The following is a 24,487-nucleotide window of genomic DNA, read 5'->3' on the forward strand; positions in this document are numbered from 1 at the left end:
TTTTTTTGTTTTAGCTCTGTCTGTATTTGTAATATTGAATTTTAATTTGGTTTGCTGTGCATTGTGTGCAGCCAGTAAAATGAAATGCAATTCAATTCAACATTCCCCGCAGGATAATATATGCAGCTCTGCAGAACTGTGTGTTTGCAGGATGAAGTGTTTCCACTGTGCGTGTGAGCCTAATCTGTTCCCCTGCGTGGACGACACTCTGATGTGAATGAGGAAGGACAAAGGAGGGAGGGAGATCAGCCTCCCCCCCTTCCCCCCGGTCTCCCCTCTCCCGGCAGCGATGAGGTTAACGGCGGAGTTACAGTCAGGCCAGATGCAGCCGTGTTGATTGCGGTGGACAGGTCCAGTAAACAGTGCCTGCGTGCTGCTGAGTCAGGTGGAGTGTCATTCTGGGTGAAGGGCCGCGGCTTCACTCAGGCCACACTTGTTGACAACCCGCTCTCTGCCCTCAAAGCCGGGCTGTGTAATTTAGGCTGTTAGGGAAGGGCATCAATTAAGCTAGGCTGGCTGCAGGAGGCTGAGCGAGGGATTGAAGGGTGAACATTGTTTGGGTGTGTTCGAGAGTGTGCGGACCGAAAGAATAGGGAAGTTGTGCAAGGTTGAAGGTGTGGTTGATTTTTTCTGGCACGTGTTTTGACAATTCTGGTTTCACACCCAGCCAACGGTCAAGAGTGGTGGAGTCTGAGGTCACTGCTATGAGTGGATATTAAAGAATCAGGCCACTTTTTTTCATGTTTTTTTTTTTTAATACAATACTCACATGCAAATATTTTCATTTAAAGAGTTATTGGTTGCTGTAGTCAGTGGTGGATTTTAACTAAAAACATTTACTCAGGTTCTGTACTTCAGTACAGATTTGTGGTACTTGTACTTTACTTGAGTATTTCCATTTTATGCAACTTTATACTTCTCATATATTGTACTTTTTACTCAACTTCATTTGTCGGACAGCTTAAGCTACTAGTTACTTTTCATTCCCTTCCTGTCCAGTGAAAATCATGTATCTCCTAATTTGGTGAAATTGATTTTGGCTAATGATGATGGATGAAGTGATTTAGGATGTTCCTCTATGGGTCAAGCTTGAAGCTCTACAGCAGTAAAATGCAACATACACATTAATGCGGCAGTAAGATGAATCCAGAAACATCGTCTGTAATAGTAAAACAATGACAGGGAGCATTTTACTCCATGAAACGAGGGTTTCCAGGCTGCCAGCCTGGGTGGCGATCTGGTCAGGCTGGCAGCCTGGCACCATTTCCATCAGTTTTCATGTCTCCATTGTCGACTAAATAAGCGAATTAACTCACGTTTTGTCCTTTGTTGTTGGTAGCTGCAACTCTGAGGAAAACATAACGTGAGCCGGTTGTCTTTGCAACAGCTGCACCAACATTAGTAACGATTGAAAAGTTTCCAGTTTAAGTAAGGTTTTGAATGCAAGACTTTTACTTGTAGTGAAGTATATTCACAGGGTAGTATAAGTACTTTAACTTCAGTAAAGGGTCTGAATACTTCTTCCCCCAGTGCCAATGACTCTTTCAGTGTATGTTTAGGGAAGTTCTGTTTTTAGACGGAACTTGAAGAAATGTGAACTGCTATCCTTTAATTCTGACCTCACATCAACAGACCAATACACAAACACACATAGGCAGAGAAACCTCACTGCTACCTTAACAATAACTTTCCTCATTCTCTGCAGTATTTACATCAGTGTAAATGGCCTATTTTACTGGGAAAACCAGCCTTCCAGCAGGCCCAGTCTTGTTTACCACACACCCCGTCAGCGTCAATCCAGCCAGCCACCACTAGCATGACCACGCCACCATGTCCTGTTGCACATGCAGCACCCCCATAGGTCATAATGTTCTGGTGAAGGGTGTGTGGAGTTATCTGAAATGGCAAACAGGGTGGAGGAAAGACGCACCTGGCTTGTGTCCGAGAGGTGGAGCGCACTGCACGCTCAGCTATTGTTACAGTTGATCGTGGGTGTATGAGGTGTGTTTGCTGGCTTGTGAACATGTGCTGGGAGGAGCAGGCTTAAGTACCGTGCCACAAACCTGTTATTAGTTCAGCGCAGTAATCATTGCATTCATGACCACTAAATAATAGCATATTCAAACACCTTTAAGTCACACTTCAAGAGGTGATATTTGTGGTTATTGTATAGTACTTGCCACCGATGACAGCGATATGAACTGCTTCCATTATATTGGAATAAAATAAACAAACACATATTAGCAGGGATTAACATGCTTGTACAATATAAACACTACAAGAGTGAGTAAAACAGCAGTCCCTGAGGTGAAAAATGCATGTTAATTTTGTAAATTCAATATGCACCAAACTGTACCCTTCTGTGTAATGTTTCATTAGACTATGTGACGCCGTAAATAACATTGTCATATCATTAATTTTTAGCCATGCTAGATCTGTGGATAGTAATGTCTTGGCACAAAAGTTGGCACAAGATTCATAGTTCATAGAGGATGAAGTCTAATGACTTCGGCCATCCCCTCATTTCTTTAAGCACCATCATGAGTTTCACACTTGTAATTTCAAGTCGATTATCTCAACAACTATTTGATGGATGAGCATAAAATTTGATACAGATATTTATGCATCCTGCAGAGTAAATTGTAATCAGTGTCCAGTACTTTGATTTATGTGTGACAAGTTACCTGCTAAACTAATCACATTCCCCTCAGCTAATTAGCTAATATTAGCATGCTAACACGCTGAACACAAGCTTAAGAGATTTTCACGTTTTGTACAATAACATAAAATATGGCAGTAAATACCCCACATTTGAATTTTAAAGAAGTTACATGTCTCCATAAAAGGTGATTGCTAACAAGTGGCTAAATGAGACCACAGAAGTTAAACACAATGAGACTCATCTACTCGCTATTCTGTCTTTTTCTGCAATAATCCAAAATCATATTGAAAAATCCCACAGGCCTTTTGTGAAGCACTCTATACCTGTCCAACTTTATCATGTTAGCATGCTAATGTCAGCATCTAGCTGAAAAAATCACTGTGCCCCAGCAGCCTAGGCCTCAGAGAACTGCTAGCATGGCTGTAGTCTGTTATTTTCACACTATGAATGACAGAGTTAGAAAGCGGCCAAGCGCGTTACATTGTTGCCGAAACACTGCTGAAAGTTGAGAATGGCTCAACTCTGATCTGTGATGCATCACGTCTGTCACATACAGACAAGTTTCAGGTGTTTTCACACTTTATATTACAGGTTTCCATTGAAAACGACTTATAGCCTGTTGTTTTCTCACTTAAAGTGTGAACACACCATTTGTCTTGTTGTAAAACAGCTACAACCAATTAAGTGTATTTTATGCATTAAGTATATCCTATAATAATTAGTAATCTGTGTAGGAATCTACCCTGGCTTTTTTGATAGTTTCTCTGTCTATCTCTTCATATTATATTGTGTGTAGCAGGCATAGCGCTCATTGCTTCTGGACAGGTTGATCCTCTCCGCTTAGGCCTACTGCGTGTGAAATATCCAAGTGATTGCATCCTCCAGAGACCTGGCGTCTCATAGAATACACTTCAATATTACTATTTTTAGACGCATGAGTGTCACACCGAAACTGTGCCAAGGCAACAAAAAGTAATGAAACAGTTTAAGATGATTGATAATCTCTGAAGGAGATTGTATCATCTGGCACAAGCTAACATTTACTGTGAACCTGGAGACAATGGAGGGAGTCTCACGTTGCCCAGAGGAGTGGTGCACCTGATACACTCGAGGGGATTGGCCCTAATCACACGGACGCATGGAGGGACTCTCCCTGAGAAGAGCCACTTGTTGCCAGACCACTGTGACTCACTTGCGCTGACCATGTGCTGCCTGTTTGTATGTTTGTGAGAGAGAGAGAGAGAAAGAGAGGGTGAGGCATCGAAACAGAAAGCGAGACTTGAGCGAGAGAGAGAGAGATTGAGGCTTATCAAAAACACAAACAAGTGCTGTGAGAGTAAAAGCAAGCAGATCACACCTGTTTTGACACTATTACAATGATGGATTGTGTTGGGGGGGCCTGCTCCCACATCACAGCTGATTCCTCCTCCTCCTCCTCTTCCGCCTCCTCGTCGTGGGCCTCTGGTGTGATGTTACAGTGGGTCGAGCCTGAAAAGACCAGAGCGGTGTTTGACTGTGACTCATGTTTAGATTTGGATCGATAAGTACGAGGGTCATATAGTTAGATACTGTCACGTAACACGAGTGAAACTTTGCTGTTCCTAAGTACCACAGACCCAACAATCACTGAGTCATCAGAGAAGGGCTGAACTCGCGGCTGTATATTCTGCTGGCTGTTCAACACGTGCTATAACTATACAGGGATTTCAGAACTGGTTTTTGGAGGCAAACACCCTTTCTGTAGGTCAACATGCTGTCTGCTTTCACATGTTCAAGTAGTTCAAAATGATCACTCCCTGTCAGGCACCAGGTGAGGTTATTGACTACTCGCCCTTACAAAAGACATAAATCCACGGTTTGAGAGCGAGGGAGGAGACGAGGTCATGAATCTCACTTTTTTTTCCTCGCCTCTGGTTTGCATGTCTTGACAGCACGTAGCTGTGTGTATGGGTGACCTCATGTCTAGAAAGGGGCTTTCTGATCAGACTCCTGGTGTTTGTCACCTACAGCCACACGCCCTCTTTTTTATTCTTGGCCTGTCCGTCTCTGCTCTGTGGTTTGGTTGTTTTCCTTTCCCTGTAACACCTGGGAAAGCTGTCGAGGGGAAGGAAAAAAAAAAAAAAACGCTGCCAGCTTCCCAACACATTCCAGCTCCAAATGCCTGGGCACAGCCGCACATTGTTGGCATTCTTTCATTTAAAGGTGCAGCAGTCCTTTGTCCCTCCACACCACATCATTCATTTATTTGCAGGCATGTGTGGAAATATTTAGGAATCATGTTTTCACACACTGTTGGTGAATTATATGGCTGAAATATCACCTGAAAATGAGGATATAGGGCACAGAAGTACTTCCTCTTCCAGACATAGGCCATAAAAAAGTACTCATAATAATTTGTCTCTGATATGATTTTTCCACAATTTAAAATCTGCACAGGTCCTGGAAACTTATTTTCCTCATCAGACCTCACTATAAGTGATGGGACTTGACATGATTATTTGTTATTTTCTGCCAACATTAGAGCAGTTTTTGTTCTTTTACACAGGAAAATGATTGTATTTGTTTTTCTCTGTGCTCACAGAGTCCTGAGCTCCGATCAGGATTTTAATTCAACATTTGAATTTGTTGTCATGAATCATATCCAATCGAACCACACCCACATCTTCCTTATGAAGCAGGTGATTTCATTTTTTTTTTTTTTATTTACATTTTTTAGTTTTAAAATCTTAAAAAAATATGGCTAATAATAAGCAACATTATTTGTGTCTTCTTTAGTCGTGAATATAAATATTACATATTTATATTGAATATTAATTTTCAGCAGTGCTGTACCCAAAGGTTATACTTTTAAAATATCACTGAGGTAAAAGTGAAGGTCACCTCAGTACCAAAAGTACGAGTAAAAGTAAATTATAGATATACGTATTGACATGATTACCAGAATCAGTGTCTTTTTATCCAACTGCCGATAAAATAAATCAATATAATGGGACAATATGCAAGAGTTGTAGTTAAAAATGTTTAAAAATAACTACAATAATCAACAGAATGTGAATAAATAGGATTTTTAACATTATGATGTCTATGTATGGTAGTGCAGTGATATCTTTTGAAGTTAGCGTGCTAACCAGCTAGCCCTGGCCCAGCACTCCCCCGAACTCCCAGTCTGGACCTTTAGCACAGCTAACTGAGCTAACTAGCTAAGTGCAGCTACAGTTAGCAGCAGTTAGCGGTTGCTCTGGTGATATCCTGCTCCTGATTTGTTTGGGGATATGTACTGATACTGATCTGCATATTGTACTCCTGTTTGTCGTCTGCTGCTCGTTGTTATGCCATGGTTGTTGTTTGTGTTTTGTCTTTTTTTTTACGCCAGAACTGCTTGAACTGAATTGCCCCCCGGGGACTAATAAAGTTGTCTGAATCTGAATCTGAATCTGTTTTGTGTATGAATTTGACAGGTGGCCAGTTCCTACATATTGCACCTTTAATAATGTGCTATCTTTGCTCTGATGCAGCAGAAAATCTGCAAAGTAATAAGTGACTAAACTTATCAAATTCATTTAGTGGAATAAAAAGTATAATATTTGCCTCCAAAATGTGATAAAGTGGCTCTGAAGACTCTGAAACGACATCCCTCATTGAAAAATCTATGAACATGCAGATTTTCATTTTATGCATTTTAACAGGTTGTCTTCTACTCTCACTTAGAAGCCCATTCTGTGCAAATGAGGCTCTGAGTTTCAACATCAACCTTGATTAATTTGCTTATTGGACCGTTATTGGCTTCCAAACTCGTTTTGATGCCATAAAACCCTGCTGATACATGCACATATTAAACTGTGGTTTGATGTGAGCACAGAGAAACATTCCCCCTCCAGCAGATAAATGTAAAAAAAAACTCAAGTCTTCTCATATTAAACTGCACATACGTCATTCTGCAGAGTCAAGCACATCATGCAGGTGAGGTAACAATAAGCAAAATGCAAAACTGCATGTTTGAGTGAAGTGGGGCTTTAATAAATCAAAGTAAAAATGTGAAACATGCAGTTTTCTACTATTCAGAAGAATTTCGCAATACTACATGTCCTTGTAGAGTGCAAAACACTAGATAGTTTGCACTTTGTACCAAAAGAATTTAAAAAAAAGGAACTATCCCCTTTTTTTTCCAAACAAGAAAACCACAAGCTTCAAAAAAAGGAATAATTACTCAATCTTAGCTGCTGGCCCTCCCACCTCCACCCTTCTAGTTCCCCCCAGAGGGATGCAAGTGCGTCAGTGTGGGGTTGGAAAAGAGGAGAAGTAAAGTCTTTTGACTTTCAGGAAGGAAACACATCTGGGGAATAAGGAAAGAGCGAACGGGTGAAAAGAGGAATTAGCGTGGAGGAAGAGGAGCTGGCCAAAAATAGTCAGCCTCCGCTCGAGCCCTGCCTCGCCAGAGCCCCTACACCACACCTCCTTCCACTCAAGCATTAGTCAGCCCTGACCGATCCCTCAGTGGGTGACTAACTTCTCTGCCCCCCGCCCCAATCATGAACCTCACTTCCTCCCAGGTGTCTTCATCCAGTCTGGGGTTACTCAACTTGAGACCCCCACTTCAGCTTTATCTTTAGTTAACTCATTTAAAAACAGTGTTTCCACTTGTATGCTGTGGCCCTTAACAGAGCAAGTCAGCCACACACAAACTCGCTAAATGGAATAAAAAACACATAAAGTTTGACTATGAACAACTGAGAGACAACAGGAGTTGTTAGTAAGTCAGGGGCCTGAACTATAATAACAGGCAGTAGAGGGTAATTGGTAAACATGTTCATTCCTCTGGCTAGGAAACCATCTAGAAAAACAGGAACTCTGACCAGACAAATATGGTAAAGCCAGATGTAAGGAGGTGTTGTGACCAAACTGGTTTTGAATGGGAAGGACCGGAAGAATAACAAATATGCCACCTAATGCAGGTGTTCAACCAGCACAGCGGACAGTGCTGCACAGCTAGTTGGGCTTGCCAAAGCAAACAGGAAGCAGTGGGCAGTGTTTTGTGATTGGCCGCCGCAGTTTGATTTGTGAGAGTGAGTGACAAAGAATGCAGGAAGGAGACGTGAGGACAGGGAGATATGCAGATTACTGAAGAAAGGGTGTACGTGTGTGACGGCATGTTAATAATATGAGAGAGAGGCTTCTGACAGAAATGTGTGAAAGTTTTTCTCAGACCAGTGTGAACTGGTGACCGCGTTTCCACTCTTGAGGCTTTTGGATCATACACGAGACAGGTAGTTCTTATGAGGAGACAAAAGACTAACTTTGGAGTATTATATCACAGAGGGTCACACATTAAATTACAAAGTGCCAACTGTAAACTATTATCCCTGCTGTTTTAAAACTCACACTTTGGCCTATCAGAGTCTTATTAGAAAGTCTGGACAAAACACCTGTCACGGGAAGTGTGGCTCACACTGGGGCAGCCAGTTGTGCATCAAGCTGTTTGTTAACTAGAGCCATCCAGTGGTGCTTTCAGGAACTTTGAGTAAAACAAAAGGGAAACAATAGGGCCTTCACTGATTCTATTGACCACCATTCGTTACTGGGATTGTAAAAATACAGCAATAATAACTGAATAGCAGCATACAGCTTCTTTTCTTTCTTTCTGCTTAGGTGAGAAAGTGACAGATTTTCTTAGAAACAATCACAGATATTAATCAAAATATATTCCTTTATAAAGTAGGATTTCCAGGTTTTTTCCTATTAATTCTGGTACAAGCAGGTCAGCAGCTAGACCAGCAGAACTTATCTGCCCCTGCCACCACCCAAACCTACCTCACCATACAGGAAGCTTCACTTTTGGTGACACTGCATATTGCACTAATAATGTATACTGCAGTGATATTGTACATTTGTATTCATACTGTATGATACTGTATATCTTCTGATACTTTATATTTACATATTACATTGCTCATCTTCTTCTGTAGGCCTTTACTTTTTTTATCTGACGGCTTTTTATCTTATCACTTATGTCTTATGTTCTTATATTTTTTTATCTTTAACCTTGTATTATGCTGAAAAATGGCAGAAGGCAAAGCGAGAATTGGTAACATTTTATAATAACATAATTAATTAATGGTAAATGTATAGTTACAGTTATGTAACTATGTAACAGTTATGTATGATTACTTTATAAACCATTTATCCAGCAGTTTATCCTAAAGATGCAGCTGATATTTATATTAGTTATGGTTAATAAATACTGTGTAGGTCATCTATAAATGTTATTTAGATAGTCATGTTGCAAATGATGTTCATGCATCTTTACAATTGTGTATTAAATGGTTTATAAAACATTTAATTGTTTGTTAACCAGGAAATTACTATTTAGCCTACTTAAAATAAACACTTTGACTTTCTACTTGTATTTCCACTTAGTGTTAGAAATTGATGCCCTGTCTGCTCACTGTTGATGTTTTGGGGGTATTTTCGATGCATTAGTCTAAATAAGATATATTGGTTTGGATTGGTCTCCAATATTTTAATGATTTTAGATAATCTTGGTTTGTTTTAAGGTATCATTTAGGAGGAAATTGTGTATTATTGTTATTATTATTGTTCTAAAAAATATTAGCCTATTTTCTGATTTTACTGTCGTATTTCTCTTTAATTCTGTTTTCGGGATTATTTGTGTTAGTAATTTTATGTTTGTCAATAATTGTTATTGCTGCCCTACTATTGTCATCTCAATCATGTTTTTTCTGTCCGCCAAATGAATTAAATAAAATGTATGAAATTCTTTTTAAGGCTTAAGTCGCCAGCGTTTAGGCAAACATGATTGTGGGAGCTTAAAAAGACAGCAGGCTATTATTATGACTATCATTACTGTGTTATTATTATTCACCATGACAGACGGGTTGACCCGCAGCTTAATCCGTTTCCATGGGAACGCTCTTAATACGGAAGCTCGCTTGGATAACAGGAGCTGAAACGCAAAGGGGGAAGGAGCAGCAGGAGGGCGGCCATGGCTGGACAATGACTGACGTGGAAAGTGTCAGGAGTGAGTAAAAAACTTCGGGAGAAAAAAAGTCTGGAGCGCAAAATCAATCTCCTCTCTGCACGCTGCTGTCGGGTTCACTGGACGCTGCACAATGAGTCTGGATAAAGCAAAGCTGTGTGACTCACTGTTAACCTGGGTAAGTTTGGTATTAGCGAGGTTTCCTAGCAAGGCTAACCGGAGGCTAACAGGTGACAGCAGGTGTTAGCAAAGTCAGAAAAACAACGTTACTTTTGTAAGTGACGGCCTTACATAAACGCTGAATAGCTACTTTGTTGAATGAGTACATTAACGTGTGAGCAGGTATGAAAGTTATGTGTTTTGAAGCCAAGTATCGCTAGCTAGCCAAGCTAACTAGCTTGGTAAACACAGTGGAAGTTTGCTCTCTCGGAGGTCTGTCTTACCTTGTTATCTGAAGCAGACTGACTGCGGTGTCAGCGAAAGCTGACTGCCAGAAAAACAAACCCAAAAAGCTTAGTGTAAGCTGATTTATGATGTAATGTTAGGCTATCCAAACTAATGACTTATCAAACCCAGGGAAAATCCACCTGTTTGGCACTTTTCCACACAGAGGCAAGTGTAGGACTAAAGTAAGAAACCAACAAGCTAATAATAGCATGCGAGGTAGGACTGTAATCCCTCATAACTGCCTAGTATCTGTCATTTAAGTAGTGTTTACAAAGACTGAATTTGTTTTCCAAAATTTGACATTTTTTTACGTACCTGTTCTATAATTAGCAACATTAAAGCTGTTTATTATTTTGGGCTTTTACACACATTAACAGATTAACACCCATGAGTAACACATTCATCAACATATTACAGTCTGGTTCAGTTAAATAAATTACATCTGTGCATCAAATATCTACATGTTTTTAAAGGTTATTGATTTAATGACTTATTTTTAATGTCTTCATTCTCAGTTGCAGACATTTCAGGTGCCATCATGCAACAGCAAGCACGACCTAACAAGCGGAGTGGCCATTGCACATGTACTGCACAGAATGTAAGGGCAGCCACATGCACAAGTGTTTGTTGTTTTGATTATGTGAATGCACAACATGAACTCATGAAAAGCCTGGTTGAAATTCATTCAGAACCTACGCACTGAGATTTGCTTATCTGTGTGATTTGCAGTCAATTGCCCTTTGAATTGGACATGGCTATTATCTATGCAAAACTGAAACCATTTAAAGAATATGGTCAGCTTTATTGAAAGACAGTTGTGGTTTCTGGGGGACGATTGTGTTCAAAGGTAATGATAGAAACACAGACATATTTATCTTTCCCATAACTGAATAAACAAGCTGCTCTCGGGAAGATACGGTCTGAAAAAATAGTTTGAATCTAGAAAAGTGGCAGGGTCTGGGTCTAAAAAAAGAGTATGAAATTGTGTTGTCCTTTTTAAGGTCAGGTTTGTTTATTCAGTCATGAAAAGGAAGAGAGTTTGTTTAGGCATAAAAATGTCTCCTCTGATTAAAATTTCTTCCAAACTACATAGTGCACCTTTTAACCAAACAATAAACAATAGTCGAATTCAAAATGAAGAGAACTATGTTTTAAGGTTTATAATGTCTGAAAATCGTTCTTGTGCATATGCAAGGAATGTAGGAGCAGGGCACAGGCTCACACACACAACATGCACAACAAATGTGTAAGATGTACGTAACATAAATCTACAGAAAATATGTTCAAGGGCTAATAATTATTCAAAGGCAACTACTACACACCCACTTGGTGTTGGTGTTTGTTAAAAATATTTTTTTAGGCTACATTTTTCAAGTTTTACACCAGTGTGACCAATGACAATGTTTGTTGCACTTGGTGGATGTTTTTTGCTCAAGTGCTACCAAAATAGTTACACCCTGGAGCTCTGACAGGTAAGAAGACAACATAGTTGTTCCTTTTTCCTTTTAAGGTTTCTTTAACCTTGAACCTGATGCTCAACTTCTACTTGAGTTATTTCATAACAAGAGCATTGTTCCCAAATGTGACATGTGACTTTAATGAACTGTTGTACTCGGATGTCATTGTGCTTTAGCAGAACAGAAGCACGGGGCTTCATTGCCCCGGGGCCTATGTGAATCTTGATGTCCAGAGATGTGTCGTCCTTGTCGTCACCAGAGTTTTCTTGTGCTCTCATTAACAGAGACCCCTCTTGGTTTAATGAGACATGGCTAGGCAGGATCAAGGAGGAGAGCGGGGCCAACTGGCGCCTCAAGGTAATTTGTGAAACAGCAGGATATGACAGTATACCCTACGGTGTCCACTTCTTTCCTCTGATTAGTTTTGTTCTTTCAGGTCAGCAACTTGAAAAAGATTCTCAAGAGCATGCTGGAATACTATCACGATGTAAGAAGATTTCTATTATTTCTACTAACTTTGCCACGTCTAGTCCACTTTTAAATTTGCTCAAAGCTCAATCCCGATCTCACCTTATTCTTAATGAACAGGTACTCGGTCACCAGGTGACAGATGAGCACTTGCCAGATGTGAACCTTATAGGAGAGATGGGAGATGTCACTGAGCTGGGGAAGCTGGTCCAGCTCGTGTTGGGTTGTGCTGTCAGTTGTGAGAAGAAACAAGGTACACTGTGTGCTGTAAAATGGAAAAAAAAAAAAAGAGAGAAAACCAAGTAGATGCAGCCATCCATAAAAATAACACACAGGATTAACTCAAAGTCTGATCACATGGTTCTTGCTTTGATCATCCCAAATTGATAAACCTACCACATGTTGTTTTTCTCCACACTAAAGACAAAAGAAAGAAAAATTGAAAAAAGAAAATGTATTTAAACATTAGCTTTATGATCACAGGCTCTCTGAAAATACTGGTAGATGCATTGCTGGTTTGGTTTTTAGAGAGTATTTGTGTTAATCTGTTTTTGGCTGCACCTTCACTGCTCTGTGTTGTCGTCTCCTAAACACAGAGCAAATCCAGCAGATAATGACACTTGAGGAATCTGTCCAGCACGTCGTGATGACAGCCATTCAGGAGGTGAGTGAGCCGCTTGCTTATCCCCCTGGTTCTCGCTACTTTGCATTAATCCCAGCTCTTAGTCATGGTTAATTCACAATCAAAGAAATCCGGATAAGCATAAGACTGATCGGAGTCCCAGAAACCTTACTCTGAGATATTTCAAGAATATGTTTTGTGTGTCATTGGCACCCATAGGACTGGAAAAAACCTAATAAATAACATACCATATAGAGACATTTAGAAACTCCTATAAACTTGCTTTTGGGAACAGATTCTTGAATTGTTCCCATAATGTAAGCTTTTCGCTGACTTTCTCATGACTGCTTTGTTTTAGCTCTTATCAAAGGAGCCTTCATCTGAACCGGGAAGCCCAGAGACCTACGGGGACTTTGATTACCAGGTGAATCCCACAGCACTTTCATTCTCCCTCTGTATATTGTTCTTGTTCCTTACTCAACAGATCTGTTACATCCTCCTTTTGTGTTTTCACGCTTTCATTCATGTTAACTCCCTCCTACTAGGACTAATGTGACATCTCATCTGTCTCTTCTGTGTTTGCAGTCCAGGAAGTATTATTTTCTAAGTGAAGAAGCAGGCGAGAAGGAGGACCTGAGCCAGCGCTGTCGAGACCTGGAACATCAGGTTAGTACACCAAATGAGGTCTACGTCTTACTTTGCAAACATTTCCCGAGGCCTTAAAGTTAGAATCCTTCAGATTTGGTCCCGGTTGGTTTGATGACACTTTTGGTTACTGGTGTAACATCAAATACATTTAATACAGGAGCCAAAATTCAAGGGACGTCAAACGCTCCTTTCACAAAAATACTGGACTATCTATCACAGTACAGCCAAACCGTTTGACATCAAAATTAGCATGTATATGCAGGATGTTTAAAAGCAGGTAAACGGGGTAAAAGCAGGTGAATGACTCCTTTTCAACTGCAAATGGGCGAGTTTGCCTTTCTCGTTTTTTTTTCTGGTGTGACATGTTTGACACCAGAGAACAGGGAAAAATAGAAGGCGGCAGATCATATACCTCATCACACTACACCCAGAGGACATTAAAACTTGTTTTACAAAAGTCTTAATCATTAACATTACGAATTCGACACATCTTTTCTACAGAGCTGATGATTGAAGTAGCTGAGAAGTGAGACATCTCGCATATTTCCCCTCTCTTGAGAGTTAAACATGTCCAGTACTGATCGGGCAGCTCGCAGGGATCTGGTACTGACATGGAGGACAGTGAAAATGTAGTCATGGTTACTTTTTTGATGTCTTTTACTTCAACCTCTCTTTCAAACACTGCCGACTGATCAAAGTCTGAGCGCTGGTCGAACGGAGAAGGATTGAAAAATATTTACGTGCTAACCATCTTAACTTTGCGTCCACCCAGGTGTTTTGTCTGTATCATAGCCGTCTTGGGAATGAATGTCAATTGTACCATTTCCCATAAGAGACAAAAGCCAGATGTTTATGGGTGTTAGTGTATTTTTTGTGCAGGGTGAAATGGGTATCATTGGGTTGTGTTGAGAACTAACTAAATACTCTCTGATACAGTGTATGTAGAGTGAACAGTCAGGCTGCTATTATTCAGATACACCTGCAAACAGTAAAGCAGGGATATATGCTGCATTGTTTCCTACGAAACCCTTGATCATTTAAACCCAGTGTGGGGATGGCAGACCTTGCCACTAAAAATGAAAACTACTGTATAGAGGTAGTTAGTGAAAATAAATACACTGAATGGCTATTTTTGATAAACTGCTCTACATAAATAATAATATGTTATCTGATAACATGAAAATCTTCAGGATTCTAAGTTTAAGATGGCATACTGGGGCTTGGGTTTGTTTTTTCTTCCATTTGTCTTACAGCTGTTGGAAATGTCTTCAAGGGCAAACTATTTTGTGGTTTTGGAGTAACATAAAACCGTTCCAACTGTTATGAACCTGATTCTCCGATACGTGGATGCCCAGTTTAGCTGTACTTTGGTTGCAGCATGTTGTTGAATGTGTGTGCCTGCTCCTTTTTGTGCTCTGGCCCTTATTGATTAGCCCGCCTGAGACTTTGTTTGTGTTCTCATGGCTTGTTTTTGCACCACTGACTGAGAGGGGACTAATTTAGTCTTTTTTCTTGTCAATAGTTGCATAACATCAAGATAAAACTGACACATTGCCTTGGGATGGAGCAGTAGCCAACAATAATTTGTACTGCTCTCTGCCCACCTGTTTGTTTACTTACTTAGCCCACGCACTAGGGATTAGTCATTTGTGTTGTTTTGAAAGCTATTTACTGTTACTGGTCCTGTGCTAAAGCATGCAATCTGTCCTTAAAGTTCAGTGTAGGGTTTTGCTGTATTCAAACCGCAAAGATGTCCAGCAGGTATATATACAGGTAAGTATACACCCCACTTTTTTAATATTGGAATGCGTCCAGCTTGTCTAACTGTAACTTGACTCAAATACAAACAACTTGTGAGCTATTTATCATAACTCTGCCCTGTTAAATACGTTTCTATACTATGACCCTATAACCAATAGTGTTAAAGGTCCTCAATGAGCTGTGCACAGTCTTCTACTTATATCATGAAGATCTGGTTTTGACCCTGAGGGCAATCCTAACAACTTCACTATTGAGAGTCCCATCTGCCTGAGACCATTACACATCAGCTGACTAACTAGCTTTTGACAACTGAGCATGTGAAATGAGAGCAAAGCATGTGTTTAGAGGTCCTGTAAGCATGAAAAGTGGTGAGTTTGTCGCTGTGCATCTGTGTTTTACTTCTGTCGTGTACCAGTACTGTGGCTTTCTCATGTTTATTTACAAAAGGATGTAAATTGTTCATGTCAGCGATCTCGATGTATCTTACTTTGAATCAGGACTTTTCTGACGCCTCTTCTATCTCTCCTTCGTTCCCTTTTCACTTTGTGCATCTTCACCACTTCTCTCTCAGCAGTCTCTTACCGACTCCCAGTCTTTTCCCCTCTTTTTACGGTGTTTGTCATCTGTTCCTCTCTCTTTCCTCACAGCTGTCGGTGGCTCTGGAGGAGAAGTCGTCCTTACAGGCAGAGACTCGCTTCCTGAAGGAGAAGCTGAGTCGCTTCGACTCTCAGGACGCCTCCACCACTGCCATCACCGGCAAGAAGCTGCTGCTGCTTCAGAGTCAGATGGAGCAGCTACAGGAGGAGAACTACAGGTAGGAGTCAGAGTTGTTGAGGAAAGACATTAATCTCATCTTTTAAATAACATTCATTAGTTATGTTAACATCATGTAGACTTACAGATCAAGGTTGATTTTGCTCCATTTAATGTCTCACAATGAGTCCATTCAGCTACACAAACCACTGCTCTGCTATCATGTATATCTCAGACTGGACAACAGCAGAGATGACATGCGTGTGCGGGGAGAGATACTGGAGCGTGAGGTGACCGAGCTGCAGCTACGTAATGAGGAGCTGACCAGCCTGGCGCAGGAAGCCCAGGCCCTCAAAGACGAGATGGACATTCTCAGGTGAGACCACCGATAGCATTGAACTTAGTGCAAAGCCAAAACAGTGCAGGCCTCCTCACAAGGCGTCGGAGGACGTTTTTTATAATTCTCAGGAACAAAGTGGGCGAAGAAGTGTTTTTGTCCAGTGCCGGTGTATTTAATATACAACAAGTTTGTGAGACAAGTTCTTGAATCAGAAATGTGCATTCAATAAATAATTTAATTACAAGGAACATTAAAAGAGTGTTGGGCAGATTCAAATTCGTCATCACAGGTGCTCCATGTGAAAGTATCTTTCGTCAAACGGATGTAACCTTTTACGTGCTTGTCCCTGAAATGTTGCCACACTCACAATACAGCCGTACCAAAATTGTCCCTGAAATGTTAGAAAGTCTGGAGATGGGAGAGTGGCGCTACAGATTTCAATCCCTGCTCTAATTCACACATGACCCCATGCAGGAACATTTTTGTGAAAGGGGCTAATGTTTGTACTCAGCCAAACTGCAGAACCGTCACGCTTGGTTTGCGTTAAATCACATGACACTGAGGGTTTTGTGCTCTCTGCTTTTGAAGCGTTCCAACAGAGCATTATAGTTTGTGCAGTGTCACACCAGGGAGGACTCAGGACATTAAGGGCTTCCTTAGATACAGATATATTCAGAGTAGAATGTGTGGAATTAATGTTGCGCCAATAGTTTGTCTTCTGGAAATGTTCCAACAACTAAATGCCTATTGTATAACTTAAATCAGCAAGTTATTTATTGAGAAGGTCAGTAAAGCATAATTTTGATTGAAAATTGTATAGGATTCCTCTGTCCCATAGAGCTCCATTGTTCAAAAATTATTAAAAACACATTAGTAAGTCCCGCTGTTGCACTGGGCGAGATGTTCCTTTATAACCAGTTTATTTTGAGTTAATCACACACATATATATATATAAAATTAAAATCACAATATGTCCAAGTGCAATATTCAAATCCCAAATGTAACAGTGTTCTGCTCAAGGTAAAAATGTGTCACAACAACAAATTGCATAAGTTTCATTTTTATAATTATTTCAGTGAAAATGAGAAACGCATACTATTCTCACTGTAATTAAGATTCATCGCAATATCTGTCAAAATCATCACAATATTACTTTTTTTGCGTGTTGTTCGGCCCTAATTAAAAACAGTCCCCAACAAATACACTATTACCTCCTGTATGAGTAAAGTTTGCTAAAACTACAGAACCAGTCTCAGATGTAAAACTACATATCAATGAACCCATTTTTAAAGAATGGCATCTTCAGTAGAAGTGAATGGTCGTGGAGCTGAGAGACACAGACAGGAAAGTTGAAAAGTATTGAGAGAAAGCAAACACATTGTTGGTTTTGATATTTTCAAGCGATTTACTGACAATCTCAAAAATGTCAAATATCACCAGCATTTTCCTTTAAGCTGGAGTTCATCTATTATCAATTTACACTCACAGAAACAACTCCCACACTGCCCACACACAGACGTCCATTCAGCTCCTCTCTCCGACATCTGTGAATTTCATGCATTGACACTGGCTTGCGTCAGAGTTGTTGGTTTTCAGTAGTTAAGTACACATCCACACGGATGTATTGTGTAAAAGTCATATTCCTGTTCTGGTACTCAACGCCTCCCACACTGTGCTCTCCTCCCCCTCAGGCACTCGTCTGACCGGGTGAACCAGCTTGAAGCTCTGGTGGAGACGTACAAGAGGAAGCTGGAGGATCTGGGAGACCTGCGCAGACAGGTGCGCCTCCTGGAGGAGCGCAACACGGTGTACATGCAGCGCACCTGCGAGCTGGAAGAGGAGCTCCGTAGGGCCAACGCTGTCCGCAGTCAGCTGGACACCTACAAGAGACAGGCAAGCTGTGGGTTGGAAGGAGAGAGGGAGGGTGTTACTTGTTCCTGTGTTGACGTCCAAGTGATGCTAAACACAGTCTGGCTCATGCACGTGTTTGGAAAAGCTTGCCGTTTTTATTGAGAGCTCTGTTGCTATGCTCTCTGACTTGCAGGCTCATGAGCTACACACCAAGCACTCGGCAGAGGCCATGAAAGCTGAGAAATGGCAGTTTGAGTACAAGAACCTTCACGACAAGTATGACGCACTGCTGAAGGAGAAAGAAGTGAGTTGGTGAACATAGTTGGGAAATAAAAGTTTGATTGTGGAGGGCAAAGAATGAGCTCTTTTATCAGTGCAGAGCATCCACTTATAGTGGCCCTGTCACATATCATAGTCGCACACTGAAGCCATTTAATATTACTATACAAGATGCAGTTATGTCGTTTTCATTTCAGTGAAGGCCGTCCTGTATTGATCAACATTTGTTGTGATTATTACCTCCCTGCAGGAAGAATTGTTGCCAAGCAAATATAGTACTATTCTTCAGTGGACTCCCACATCCTGTGTCAATTCTAGCACCTCCTGCAATTTGACAGGAGTGATTAATGTCCTCCGTTACTTGTGGGAGTAATTAAGAATTGCATACCATACTGACATAAAGCGTACATTTAGTTTGTGCTACTTCTAGGTCGTGTGTGGGTCAATATATAGGAAACGTGTAGGGTCGGGTTTAGGGATGCAGCATTGTGGTTTAAAGTGTCACAGTTGAGGCTCAGCTGTGTCTGTTCTCAGAAAAATAATGTACCAACGTACATTTCTTTGAAAATAAGTAGCAGTGAATTTTGAGTTGGGCTTTGAGTGCAATGTAAAGCAATGACAACAAAGACGAAAAAGGAGCATTGCATCATTACTTAACACTCACCAAAATGGCATGTAATTCCCTCAAGGGCATAGCACCTGCATAACAGATGGTAATGTTACAAATTATTGTACTGTATTATTTGGTTACTGTTTTATTTCTTTTTTTTGTTTTAAGCAGCAGCTGTTTAAAAAAGCCAACAAAGAAATGTTGTGTGGATGAAGTACAATCAAAACTTCTAATGGGATTTTACATTTTACATACATAATGTAGTGACATTAATTTGATTAATGTGTTATAATTGTGTAACCAGGATTTTACCTCAGACTATAACTCTATAATCATTGCTTCCCTAGTGTGGTTTGAGAGTCAAGTCCATTTCCATTTGCAGAGCTTGTCTAACGAAAACTAATTAAGCATTACTGTGTTCTAAATAATCTCTTGGCATTTTAGCCTTTACTTGACAGTCAGTGAAGATAAAACACATGAAACGTTTCTTTCCACACATTAAGCATTCTGAACTGAAGCTAAAGCCTGTGTTGCGTTTTGCTTTGTTCTGTAGCGTCTGATCTCTGAAAGAGACACGCTTCGCGAGACAAACGACGAGCTGAGGTGTGCACAAGTCCAACAGAGGTGTCTCAGTGGAGCTGGTGAGTTGTAATTGTTCTCAAATTACAAACACATAACTAAATGGCAAGAATGTAAAATAATCAAAAGCAAGATTCCACTTTCTGTTATGCAGCGTTTAAGGTTTACTGCTGCATAGGAGAATGTTAATGGACCACCAATGTCTGACCATTAATTAACCTCACACAGATATACTGATCAACCGCAACATTAAAACCACTGACTGGTGAAGTGAATAGCATTGATCATCTTGTTACAATGCAATGTTTTCCCTGGAAACCTTGGGTCCTGGCATTTGTGTGGATAGCACTTGACATGCACTACCCACCAAAACACAGATGTAGACCACGTTAACCACCTGACAACGCCACTCCTCAATGGCACTGCCCCCACAGTAGGACAGTGAGCCCTGTCACACCGTAAAAACTGGTCAGGAATGACCCAAGGAACGTGACAAAGAGCCCAAGGTGTTGACATGATCCCGAAATTCCCCCAGGCCCCAGCTCCCAACCCACAGTACTCGAAGGATCCAGTGCCAATGTCCCAATGCGAGACACCACAGGACACCCCCAGAGGCCTTGTGTCTCTGCCTTGATGTGTCTTTGGGAAATATATACACCGATCAGCCTTAACATTAAAACCACCTGCTTTATATTGAGCAGGTGGTTTTAATGTTAAGGCTGATCGGTGTATATACATATAAATATGTTCTGTCAGTGTGATTCTTTTTTCCCCCCAGATTAAAACAAAAATTAGCAAATTGGGCTATATAATAATGTTACCAGCTGACACTTAATCTCCTCTCTCTCTCTCTGCAGGAGGCTTGTGTGACAATGGTGCCACAGTGGGGAACCTGGCTGCAGAGATCATGCCTACTGAGCTCAAGTATGTCTATGTATTATGTTGTATCTGTTTGTATAAGCTGGGATGTGGTGGTTAACATGTAACCAAATATAAGCGTAACCGAAGAGATTTTCCTCCTAAACTTGTAACACACATGCATTGGTGTCACTATCAGAAGCCCACTTGTGCTCTATATTAGTCTTCTATAGTAAGAGGCAGAATCGGATCCTGAAATAGCAACACATGCCAGTGCTGCACATTTGGCCGGGGCGTTGTCAGGGTCGACTAGGCAGACCTTTTATGACTCTGTTGCTCTCTGAACCGCTTCATCTGTCCTCCTCTCGTGCCCCTGTTTCCCTCCACTCTTCTCATTGTTTGTCTCCTTCCACAGGGAGACGGTGGTGCGTCTACAGAGTGAAAACAAGATGTTGTGTGTCCAGGAGGAGACCTACAGGCAGAAAGTAGTGGAGGTGCAGGCAGAGCTGGAGGATGCTCAGCGCAGCAAGAACGTCCTGGAAACTCAGAACAGGTAGAGTGATATGTGTGTGAACAAGAAGCTGGACTGTATGTTAAGTTTCAAGTAATCAGTCCCCTTCTAGGCCACCATATTGTGTGTTCCCGGCCATTAAGCTGCTTGTTTGGCTGATGGTGGGAGTGATATCTGCCTAAATGTCAACGCACCCTCTGGACTGTGTGCTCAACTGAGCTGTGTGGGCTGGACTGGAGGACAGACAGCAGAAAGCCAGATTGTCCCTTGACTGTGTGTGTGTATGTGTGTGTTTACATGCCTGTGGGCATGTGGACATGTGGGTGGACTGTGTGTGTGTTTGTGTGTGTGTCCATGCAACACCAGGCCCAGGGTGTGGGAAGCATCCTCAGCAACAGTAACAGGAGGGGAGTGGAGTGAGCATGCTCAGTGGGAGCGAAGCAGTGAATGGCCAGGCAGGCAGGCAGGCAGGCAGCACACTTGGTCGAATGGATGAACACTCCCTGCAGCAGATGTACACAGATCCAACATCTTCCACCCACAGTATCAACTTAATAACCTTGTGTTTCATCTTCACCATCTGCCTCCCTTCTCTTTGTTACTCTCTCCCACAGTGTTCCGTAAACCTTTTCATTTTCTCTCCGTTTCTTGTGTCTTTTTCTTGCTCATTGTGTTCCTAACCTTTCCTTTTGTCCCCCGTCCTTGTCTCTATCCAAGGTTGAACCAGCAGCAGATCTCAGAGCTGCGTTCTCAGGTGGAGGAGCTGCAGAAAGCGCTCCAGGAACAAGACAGCAAGACGGAGGATGTGAGTGGAGAGAACTTCTTCCTTCTCCTCTGCCCACTTCTGTCACTATTGTTATAACTCCTCGCATCACAAACCAGTTTTCTACAATTGGCGTTGACAGATTGTGTGAATTAAAGCAACAAAATGTTTCTTTCCTGGAGATAGTTGGTTGATTGTCGAGTCTCGTCCCCAGTTTGTCAAATACTGACGCTTTGGGTTGGTAGCTCAGGTCCAACACCATGTTACGTTTTGTTGCTTTAAACTGATCAGCAAGGTGAAATCAAGAGATCAGCCTGTATTTTTCATGTTCAGTTTATCGTTTTCTGAAGTTTTCTGTAGATATGAAAACTCAATAATGTCCCCATGTGTTTGCATGGCACAGTGACTATGTTGAACCACTTGACTGTCAAGGACTGCAGTGTTTGTTCTACTTTGATACATGCTGTGTGGGAATTTAACCCATGTTTGTGGTGATTCACTGTTAACGCCTGCCCCTCTCTGTCTGTCTCTCTCTGCCTGCCCCCATCGATCAACCCTGCCAAAATCAGGCCATCGTAAGTACGGCCCACCCTCTGCCCAGCTGGCCCATGATTTAACTCTTTGACTGCTTGACTTCACAGCTTATATGTGTGTGTGTGTGCGTGTGTGTGTGTGTGTGTTAGTGTATGTGCCATTTAGAAAGCCTTGTGTGTTAGTTTTGAGTGTAATTCTTTTTTTCTTCTTTAAAGTCCTCCTTACTGAAGAAAAAGCTCGAGGAGCATTTGTAAGTATTCTAGTGCTTCTTACATTTGATTTAACCATGTGAGATCAAAACAAAAGTGAACTCGCGCGCTGTCGGTATGTTGCAGGGAGAAGCTCCATGAAGCTCACTCAGACCTCCAAAAGAAAAGAGAAGTCATCGATGACCTCGAGCCCAAAGTGGACGGCAACAGTAAGTCAGTTTTTGCTGCCTCTTTGAGCAGCCACCACTCCTTCTTCTTTTCTCAACACATGTTTTGTTTTTCTCCCTCTCAGTGGCGAAGAAGATCGATGAACTCCAGGAGATCCTGCGTAAGAAGGATGAGGACATGAAGCAGATGGAGGAGCGATACAAACGCTATGTGGAGAAGGCAAGAACGGTCAGTCCAACCGAACTGAACGTGTTGTCCTCATCATACAGCTCTAAAATAAAAGTGTGAAGGTTATTTTCGCTGGTTAAAGGGGAATTCCACCAATTTTACACATCATTCTGCTTACTGGTGTTGGGAGTACTACTGGATATGTGAAAGAAATTGTATAAGAGCTGTTTGAAGACTGATCATTTACCTCAAGTGATGTCATTTGGGTCTGAAGACTTTATGTTTGAAAATGAAAAATCTGGAGGTGTGGAGTTTGAAAAAAGTAAACTCATCAAACATCTGTAGCCCGCCACCCATTTAAGAGCTTGAAGATACATTAGCTGCTACTAGCATAACACACCTACATCTCTGACAGAACTGTCGGTGGCCGTGTTGCATTATGGGTAATGTAGGTATCTGGTTTTGACCAGGAAGAAAAATGTGTGGAATAATGAAGAAAATATTTTTTAGACTGTCCATCGTGAGTCCAACACTGTTTAAAGGAGTGCATTGATAAATCAGCAAAGTAAGAAATGTCCTTTTTGTGTGCAGGTGATCAAAACCCTCGATCCCAAACAGCCAGTGACTGCGAGTCCTGAAATTCAGGCACTGAAGAACCAGCTGACAGAAAAGGAGAGAAAAATCCAGCACCTGGAGGTATCAACGTTGTGACTTAATTATACAAATTCAGGTCATTGTGGCTCTTTGAATTCTCACTAATGCGTGATGATCTGTTCCTGCTGCGCAGTATGACTACGAGAAGAGCAGAGCCAGACATGACCAGGAGGAGAAACTCATCATTTCTGCATGGTACAACATGGTGAGTGAGTGTAGATCTGTGTAGAAGGCACTTCAATGTTTTCATGAGAATTTCATGTCGGTGAACTGACTCTCTCTAGTTAAACTGAGTTCTTTTGAGGCCAAACAAGGATTTTTACTCGACAAGACAAAAGTTCTTATTCTGTACATACTCTTTTACACCCACACCTGATTCTTCACTCCTCCTTTGTCTGTCTGTCTCTATCTCAGGGGATGGCGTTGCATCAGAAGGTTTCTGGCGAGCGAGTAGGTCCCTCCAACCAGGCCATGTCCTTCCTGGCCCAGCAGAGGCAGTCCACCAACGCCAAGAGAGGCCTGACACGACACCATCCGAGATAAAACATCCAGCCAGTGGAACAAACATGAAAGGAAGCACAGAGAAGATGAGGCGATCTACAGTAGACTTCTTCATCCGAACTCCCTGCACCTTTTTTGCCTTTATGCCTTCTTTACTGGATCGCTGCACCTCAGAGTATTCCTCATGCTGCTACTGCCCCCTGCTGGCTCTTAATGGTACGAGAATGTTTCTTTTCCCTGTGGAGCCCCAGAGGAGAGATTTGACTGTGTTGAACTCTGCTGTTGATTCAGAGTCAACCCATAAAAACAGAAATGATGGGAGTAGAAGGAGTTGTAGGGCCTAAAGAGATGCTGTCTCACCTTTTAAGGTGACTTTTATTTCCTCTGTAGCCTCTTGGACTCTATCCTGTTTGTTAAAGGTCTGTTTTATAGCTTATAGCTTTTATAGCTTTTTTTTTTTTATCTTTTATCTTATACAGTAGGATGAAATGTGAAGTAGTTTTGTCAAGGTTACAGTTAGAGGCGTTGTGAGGGGGTTTTACAACTGCTATTGAGGTGCTAAAGAAGCCCTAAAGCTACACAGGAAACAGACTTTCGCACTGAGCCGTTAGCACATCTCCTTGGTTTTGTTCATTTGTTTTGAATGTTGC

The 24,487-nt window shown here is 41.4% G+C and overlaps 1 protein-coding gene across 1 annotated transcript; it reads left to right on the forward strand.

Annotated features, from left to right (window-relative positions):
* Positions 1-9,614: 9,614 nt before the first annotated feature.
* On the forward strand, positions 9,615-24,015 carry hook2 (hook microtubule-tethering protein 2). The gene is made up of 22 exons (XM_084370700.1): positions 9,615-9,834; positions 10,619-10,701; positions 11,845-11,917; positions 11,997-12,047; positions 12,149-12,281; positions 12,625-12,692; positions 13,009-13,074; positions 13,236-13,316; positions 15,707-15,873; positions 16,048-16,188; positions 17,844-18,045; positions 18,197-18,307; positions 19,446-19,533; positions 20,329-20,395; positions 20,745-20,882; positions 21,558-21,645; positions 22,353-22,387; positions 22,473-22,555; positions 22,639-22,742; positions 23,274-23,378; positions 23,470-23,541; positions 23,751-24,015. Exons 1-22 carry the CDS (start codon positions 9,790-9,792, stop codon positions 23,877-23,879), a joined length of 2,130 nt encoding a protein of 709 aa, XP_084226826.1. The 5' UTR covers positions 9,615-9,789; the 3' UTR covers positions 23,880-24,015.
* Positions 24,016-24,487: the final 472 nt, after the last annotated feature.

The sequence above is a fragment of the Pagrus pagrus genome (assembly GCF_965226575.1).
Source record: "Pagrus pagrus genome assembly, chromosome: 13".
NCBI classification, from domain to species: domain Eukaryota; kingdom Metazoa; phylum Chordata; class Actinopteri; order Spariformes; family Sparidae; genus Pagrus; species Pagrus pagrus.